Source organism: Echinops telfairi, unplaced genomic scaffold, assembly GCF_000313985.2.
Source record: "Echinops telfairi isolate 266 unplaced genomic scaffold, ASM31398v2 ScPeMD7_18;HRSCAF=68, whole genome shotgun sequence".
Classification (NCBI taxonomy): domain Eukaryota; kingdom Metazoa; phylum Chordata; class Mammalia; order Afrosoricida; family Tenrecidae; genus Echinops; species Echinops telfairi.
Window position 1 is genome coordinate 40,982,201 of NW_022103915.1, and position 8,713 is coordinate 40,990,913.

The 8,713-nt window shown below is 48.9% G+C and overlaps 1 protein-coding gene across 1 annotated transcript in view; it reads right to left on the reverse strand.

The window, feature by feature from the left end:
* The window catches only part of LOC101646635 (protein farnesyltransferase subunit beta), an 80,609-nt gene that overhangs the window by 28,088 nt on the left and 43,808 nt on the right, over positions 1–8,713 (reverse strand). Inside the window, exons 5-7 of the mRNA XM_004698654.2 lie at positions 6,317–6,463; positions 6,130–6,213; positions 1,315–1,401 (exon numbers count right to left, since the gene is read on the reverse strand). Coding sequence (XP_004698711.1) covers positions 1,315–1,401; positions 6,130–6,213; positions 6,317–6,463 — 318 coding nt within the window. The remainder of the gene's footprint in view (positions 1–1,314; positions 1,402–6,129; positions 6,214–6,316; positions 6,464–8,713) is intronic.

Sequence of the window (8,713 nt, forward strand, 5' to 3'; positions counted from 1 at the left end):
CATCAGCTTTCTTCACCACATTTGCTTATTCACCCGCTTTGTCTTCAGCGGTTGTGTCGGGAAGGTGAGCATCATAGAATGCCAATTTACTAACTAAATGTTTTGATCTGCATGTTTTCTTTAGCATCCTCTTTTTTCTTTTAAAGTTAGAATTATGTTGGGTTTGGGGGGGCTTTTTAGTATTCATCCTTATTGATACACGTAGCTCCAACCAGTTCATTCTTTTTAACTTGGACACAACATTCCAATATGACCATACAGACCACAGCGTACCACCCCCCTCCTGTTTTATCACATATAACCTACTCCTAGCACTTGTTGATTTTCAGCGACTTCTACCTTGGTCTGTTTCGTGCAAGCCATGTGTAAATTTCTGGAGGAGTGGAATTACTGGGTCAAACACAAGAGCAACTTTGTGAGCTTGCCAAGTTGCTCTCCGGACGGGGGAATCAATTTACACTTCCACTCAGCCTGCTATCAAAGCTCTGGGTCTCTGACAACCAAAAGGTTCTACAAGAATAGAGAATATGCGAAAGGCAGAAAATGGTTTAATGTATTTTAAACACATGATCCTAGAAGCCTAGTAATACGTCTCTTATAACTTTCTTTCTTTCTTTTTTTAATCATTCTATTGGGGGCTCGTACAACTCTTATCACAATCCATCCATTCATTGTGTCAAGTACATTTGTACATTAGTTGCCATCGTCATTCTCAAAACATTTTCTTTCTCCTTGAGCCTTTGGTATCAGCTCATTTCTGCCCCCCTCCTCCCTCATAAACCCTTGATACTTTATAAATTATTATTTTTCATGCCTTACATTGACTGATGTCTCCCTTCACCCACTTTTCTGTTGTCCGTCCCCCAGGAAGGGGGTTATATCTAGATCATTGTGATCGGGCCCCTCTTTCTCCTCCACCTTCCCCCTCCTGGTATTGCTACTCTCATTATTGGTCCTGAGGGATTTATCTGTCCTGGATTCCCTGTTTCCAGCTCTTACCTGTATCAGTGTACATGCTCTGGTCTAACCAGATTCGTAAGGTACAACTGGGATCACGACAGTGGGGGTGGGCAGGAGAGGAAGCATTAAAGAACTAGAAGAAAGTTGTGTGTTTCATCAGTGCTATACTGAACCCTGACTGGCTTAGTCTCCTCCCCAAGACCCTTCAGTAAAGGGATGTCCGGTTGCCTACAGATGGGCTTTGGGTGTCCACTCCGCACCCCCCCCTCGCGTGTTTTTGTTTTCCTTTATCTCTCAGAAGGAAATGCTGGGCCACCTGCAGGCGTGGCCAGGGAAACACCGGGATTCTCTCACCTGGCTATCCATTCAGCAGTGCCCTCAAAGAGGTCTGGAGCGATGATGTTGGTCAGAGACGCCACCGAGGCAGCGCAGTAAGCACTCCTGGCAGGATAAAAACAGAGGAAAGAAAATGGTAAGCTTTCAAGCGAGCACTTAAACAGGACTCACCGCACTTGGGCAGGTTGTTCTTTTTGCCTCCTAAGCTCTCCTCACTCTTGGCACATGGACAGTCTCCCTGTCTCCCACTGAGAGGTTGGACGTTCTATTTGGACAGAGGGGCTCTCACACCATGACTTCAGAGAAAGAACAAGACATTCTATTTCCCCTGCCTCCACCTGGGCACATCTCCACCAGAGGAAACGGCAGCCTTTCAATCCCTACAGAGAGAACTGAGCCCTTTTTCCAAAGACCTATCATGGCTCCCACAATTCCACAGGGCCGTTCCGGTGTTTCTGATATGCTCATTCATTCAGACGTCAGTACTATTTTAGATCCAGAGAATCAGTCGGTGTGTGGCTGATGAACACATTAAAGGCACTCACTACGTGTGTCGTCGTCCCCCACCCCCCCGCCCCCCGCAAGATACATGCCAAAGCAGGCCACCCAGCCCTGATAGCTGCTGAGACTGAGCAGGAGGCACGGAGAGAGATAAGCCCACTGAGATACATTCTTTAACTCTCTAGAGCAGCGGTTCTCAACCTGTGGGTCTTGACCCCTTGGGGGGGGTGTAGAATGACCCTCACAGGGGTCGCCTGAGACCACCAGAAAACCCCTATTTCCCAGGGTCTTAGGAACCGAGACCCGCTCCTCTATCCATCTCCAGACGAGTCCGCCCACATGCAGATTCACCACGTACGAGTACCCAGCGTGAAGACTGCTACCCATGCTACACCATGCTTCCAGACAAAATTTCATTTACTTGTCATTAGAAATATTTCACCATATATAATGACATATTGTTTTGTGATTAATCACTATGCTTTAATTATGTTCATTTTGTAACAATGAAAATACATCCTGCATATCAGATATTTACATGATGATTCCTAACAGTAGCAAAATGACAGTTATGAAGTAGCAACGAAAGCAATTTTATGGTTGGGGGTCACCACAACCTGAGGAACTGTGTGAAAGGATTGTGGCATTACAAGGTTGAGAACCACTGCTCTAGAGGGAGATGGGAGTTCTGACTTCAAGCACGTCACCATCCCCCACCTCCACCTCCACACACCTTTAGATGAAAGAGAAAGAGCATGTTGATCTATTTGTTTTCAATGTGATCCAAGCGGCTTTGGAATCCTTGCCATTCTACCCTCCCTGCCCTTTCTTTGCCAGACACATTTGTCAAAGAAGATCCATACACTGCCTTTTCTTGCCCTCTGTGGTCTCTTCAAATATTCGGCATCTCAATCTCATTTATTTTTTAATCGAAGACAAAAACTATCTGTTGTAATTCTGCTCACATGTCCTGTTTTCTAAAATACACACAAGGAAGTTCGAAGGAAGGGCCATTTCCATCCTACTCAATACAGACCCATCATGAGGCCAGACTTACAGGACCCTTCCACAGACCGCTCTGCAGAAGCCGCATTACCACCAGTCCCGCAATGCTGGCCAACTCACGGCACAGGTTCACAACACCCGCAGGCATCGGCGCAAGTGCAAGTCATGGGTGCCAACGCCAAATGTTGCCATTTACCATAAGCTCACTCCATAGGTCTGATCTCATTCCCTCCAGGTTTTGAGCCTCCCAAAGGCCCAACAGCATTTGCTCTTGAATCCTGGGAGGTCGGGAGGCAGCCGATCCTGTCATCGGCCTCTCCTCAGGAGACCAGCTAGGACAGGATGTCAGAGGCCCCTAGATCTCACCCTGAGACAGGGAGGGAACAAAAGATGACTTTTCCCTGTGGTTTCTTCCTCTCTTCTTCCAGCCAGGCACCAGATCTCCCAAACCCGCCCATTGCTCCCCACCCTCCTGCAGCCACCAAACCCAGGCCTGTTATCTTCTGCCCAGATCAGCCTCCTGTCAGACCTTCCACCTTCAGCATCTGTTTACTAAAACCCAACCATGGGCAACTGGAGAACTCCTAATAAAAACACAAAATCAGATCATGCCCCTCCCTGCTTAACACCCCTCAGCGACTTCCCATGGCAGGTAAAATAAACTCCAGACTCCTAGAGGAGAGCTCTGGGCCCTGCGCTGTCTGCCTGTCTGCCAGCCCCCTCAGCCTCAGTGCTCATCCTCTGAGCACCAGCCACACCCCCCTCACCGGCACCTAAACTTTTGCAAATGAAAGGCCTCTCTCCCTGCTGCTCCCAGGACATGATGGAGATTCTCCATAACACAAATGAGGGGTCAGGAATGAATACTTACTCCTCTCTTTAGAACTGAGAAAATACAGTGCTTGTTATGTGATCACTGCTATTTGTTTATTGTAAGTGCGCTGGAGCCGAGCTGTAAATGCAAGGTGAGTTGTCTCAGAAACTATTAAGAGCTGTGATAGTTCAGAACTCACGCCCATCAAAATGCAAATGTAGTGAGCACGAGGTGAGAAACATTTTTCTTTTTTCCTTAAAATGTCAACACAACGCTGTTTTACCTCAATAGTTCTACTGGCTATGTTAGTACATACAGATGCCTAATTTTGGGGGTTTTTTTAGTAGACAGGTCACTTCAAGAGATTCCAAATGTACTGCCAACAAGTTGACTGTTACTCACAGCAATCCTGCAGGACAGAGCAGAACTGCCCCTTAGGGTTTGGGAGGCTTTAAAAATCTTTACCCCAGTAGACTTCAGTGGTGACCAAGGAGGTGGTTTTGGTGGGAATGACAACTTTGGTCAGGGTGGAAACTTCAGTGGACGTGGTGGCTTTGGGGCAGCCGTGGTGGTGGATATAGCAGCATTTGGGATGGTAATCAGGGATTTGGTAATGATGGAAGCAATTTTGGAGGTGGTGGAAGCTACAATGGTCTTGGTCATTGCAATAATCAATCTTCCAATTTGGGACTGATGAAAGGAGGAAACTCTAGAGGCAGGGGCTCTGGCCCTTATGGTGGTGGAGGTCAATGCTCTGCCAAACCATGAAGCCAAGGTGGCTATGGTGGTTCACGCAGTAGCAGTAGCTCGGGCAGTGGCTGAAGATTTTAATGGCTACCAGGAAACAAAGCTTAGCAGGAGAGGAGAGTCCGAGAAGTGACAGGGAAGCTACAGATTTGTGACAAGATTTGTGAACTCAGCCAAGCACAGTGGTGGCAAGACCCAGCTGCTACAAAGAAGAAAGACATGGTTTAGACAATACTCATGTGGATGGGCAAATGAACTTGAGGACCCTGTTTGTGACTAATTGTATAACAGGTTATTGTAGCTTCTGTTCTGTGGACAGTGTAAAGAGTTCCAACAAGGGATTTTAATGTAGTGGTTTTTGTTTGTTTGGTTGGTTTCGCACTCATGCTTCTGATGGCTAAATGTAGTAACAGTCTGATCATGATGCTGCATAAATGTCTTCTTACAATGTGCTGTGCAAAGTTAATGTGCTCTTAAGCCATCTGGAGACCTGCCCCGACAGTGTGAAGTGCGGAGTTCCTGCAGGGTGATGCGAGCGATCTGAAAGACACGTCTCTGTAACCTCAGAGGCTGCTGGGGAAGCGGAGCCACTGCTCTCAGGAACCGTGGGGTCAGTGGAACTGACAGTCGCTGTTGTGTAACCCGGAGCTCGCCGTTAAAAAGTGGTCACCCAGAAGGGAGACATCGGACAGTGCAAGACATGAGAAAATAATAATTTATAAGTTATCAAGGGTTCATGAGGGAGGGGGAAAAATGAGGAGCTGATGCCAGGGGCTTACGCGTGGAAAGCAAGTGTTTGGGGAATGATGAGGGTAGTGAATGTACAGATGTGCTTTATACAATGGATGGATGGATGGCTTGTGATAAGAGTTGTATAAGCCCCCAATAAAATGATTAAAAAAAAAAAAAAAAGTGGTCACCCAGGCAAGCAAATTAGCAGTTTGTATGATTATAAAAAGCCGTTGTTGGCGCATCCATTGCATTATATCTAAAGTGAATGATGGTAGCAGATAAAATTATAGGTGGAGTTGGAACTTACGGGGCAGCCATTATCATGTGTAATCAATAAACAATTTAATCTTGAGTGGGGAAGAAAGAAAAAAACGATTTGCAGCCTCAGAAACACAAAGGCACGTCTGCCCTGCAGGGGCACTGACTGAGACTGGCTGGTGCGGGGAGTGAGCTGAGGGGAGTCCCGGGAGCAGCGCGCCGCGCCTGGTAAAGCAGGAGCATGGTGACGGAGGAGTGCCTCGATGAGCCGGCCACCCGGAGAGGGCGACATCCGTCGCTCAGCCAGCGCTGCCGGCTGTCAAGGTGACAGGCCGAGCCGGAGTCAACGTGAAGGCACAGATGAAAGATTAACTTGCACGAAACTGTTAAACAGAAATGGAATCTCCCACGCAAATTCTCACAGAAAACAGAATAAAGTGCGATTTTAAAAACTGTGTCATAAAGGCTACCATAGGCTAGAGTACGTTGTTTTATATCACATGTCCTTAGAGCCTTTTAAACAGAAGCATTTTTATTATAAAGTGTTACTTACACGTTGCTATTTACATAGAAGTGGTCTGGTGAACATGCTTTCTGAAGCGCACTGCTGGGGGAAATGGGCCACCCCAGGCCACCGTATTACACCCGCCATGCCTATGACACCAGGTCGTGAAGGAGCTGCGTGGCCAACGTGGCAGCTCTCCCACAGGACTGAAGCTGACCTTGTTTCTTAGGGTTGACGTCTCTAGTGACAGACAGGCCTTACAAGCACTCACCTCACATCTACCTCTCCTCCGACATGCATGAGAAAAGAGCCATCCGGCTGCTTCAGGGAGTACAGATACTGAAGCAGCTTCTCTCTGAGAAACAACAGGGGGAAGAAAGGCAAGAGAGGGCAGTGGTCAGTGCAGGGTCCGCCAGCAAGGGGACCTTTGGGGTTGTGGCTGCTGGTTCGGGTTGTACCTGTGAATGATGTCATAGGCCTCCTCGGTACCAATGATGCATAGTGCGTTGACCGCGGCATATGTGGGGGCCAGGTGGGGGTACTGGCCAGGGCCCCCTCCAAAGCCACCTTCTGGGCTCTGGCACAGCTCCAGGAACTGGCAAACGCTAGACAGACAAAAGGGAAACAAAGTCAGAAAGCATACTGTGGCAAAACACCAATCCCGGGCCTTCCCACTGGTGCCCGGTACCCTCTCCCATACGGAATATAAGCCACCCCCCAAGGGGCCTAGCTCTCTACCCTGCTGCCATCAGGCTCTGCCTTCTTACTGGAGTTTTATGCGAAAGCCTTTGCCTAGTCATGAAGCAAAACCTGAGACCAGCCGGTGCCACTGTTCACAGAAGTGGGGATAGGAGTGCCCCCTGCTGGCCCTGCTCTTCTTAACCACCTCATGCCCATCCTTTTGTCCGATTCCTCCCTGGGGAGGTGGGGTGCCTCCAGCCTTTGAGTTTGGCCTAGAAGAGGACTGCTGTTTTCCGCCAGGAAACTTGGTCTAGATCCATGACCTTGGCCTACCATGGTTCTTCTCACTCCTCTTGCCACTTGGGCCGGAGCTGGACTGCTGCCTGGTTAGTTCTATACTCCGACCGGAGCCCGCCTCCGTGGTCAGAAGAATAAGTGAGAGGTAGACTTCTAAGCAGCCACACCTCGCGTGGCCCCCTTCTGAGGTGCACAGTGGGAAGGTCGCGCCGCCCCCGGGTTCTTGGAGAATGTCTCACAGGCGTCCCGAGAGGTTGGGTGCTGTCGGGCGCCATCAAGCCCGTTCTGACGCAGGGCGACCCGGAGGAGAAAGGAGGCCTGTCCCAGAGGGTTTTCTTTGCTGCCGTCTTGACAGGAGCCGCTGCCTGCCAGGGCTCTTCTCCCTCGGAGCTACTGGGCGGTTCAAACTGCCGACCTCTGGGTTAACCATTGCGCCACGAGGGCTCTCAAGAGAGCTCGCTCGCTCTTTCTTTCTTTTGAAGTAGCTCTTGTCTCCAAGTGTGACATCAGGTGACCCAGAAGTAATAGCTTTGCTTTAAGGTGAACCAAGAGAGCCCCAGCTTATCTGCGCTTACCAGAAAGGGGTGTTCCAGGAAAGCCCCTGGCCCTCAGGGTGTCCTGTGTGACTCAGCAGGGGTCCCAGCCCCCTCTCAGGGCAAGCCTCCCTTGGGAGAGCAAGCGGGGCACCTGTGTCCTGCTAGCCTAGGGCTTAGGGCACTTTCATCACACTTGCCCTTCTCTACCATGGCCAGAGAGACCACGCAGCGCCCAGCTATTCTCCACTAAGACGCTACTCGACTTCGGCCTTCCCTGGATTATCTGGTTCCCTTTGATTTCAGACCTTCCCTTATCTTGAGCAGTCAGCAAGACACTTTGGCTCGAGTTCTGATTTAATCACAGATCAAAACCAATACATTCCCTCTGTTTACACCGAAAAGTATATGGCAGGAAACAGACGGCCGCTGACGTTGGTCACAGAAGGAAGATGACAGTCTGATGCCACGTTTGTAATAGCAACGAATTCTCAGAGAGAATAGAATTGGGTCTTAATATATCATTTCCCCATCATCCATTCTTACTCCATTCTTCAGAAACAGGAAGCTTTTTGCATCTCACACACACACATCTAAAAAGTTTTAGCCACACCTTGTCATTCTTGTCCTCCCCCAGTTCTCACAGCTGACTGCAACACTGAAGAGCGGGGACCTGAATGGACCAGACCTCTGTAAGTCCCCTCCCGTGCCAGCCTCTCTCAGGGACAAGCTGGGTGGTGCAGGAAGGTGGTGGGATTTGCTTGGACCTCAGACACTTCCAGCTTACAGAACATCCTGATCCAGTTTATGAAACTGTACCTTAAGGAACTGGCCTATTGGAGCAGGAAGCTACCAGTCTTTTGCAGAATTCTTAGCACGTTGGAAAACCAAGGTGTTGTTCGTTCATGAGAATTCTATCTTAGCAAAAGGGGGAAGAAAGACTATTTTAGAAGCCAGAAACTCATCAACTAATTAAACGAGTTAAATCAAAAGCAGGAAACACGGTGCAGTGAAAAGGAAGTTCTGTGAAAGGCAAGTCTTCGAAAACTCCTCTGCTGACTTCCGTGATGAAAGTACCAGTAGATCAATGCTCTGTAACGTCACGGAGTACTTCTTCCTAGCTGTGTGACGATTCCGAGTAAAGGAGAAAGCTATCTTCTGGGGCAGGGATTTTCCAACCTGAAAGGCGTGTATCAGAGGAATCACAAAGAATACACAGACCACAGCTTGCTGCAGGAACTCAGATGCTGAGCCTAGTTTTACCAAAGTCCCAGGTGATGCAGATGCACACAGAGTTTGGGACCCACTCCTCTAGGCACAGAGGACCACTTGGGGGATGTTTGG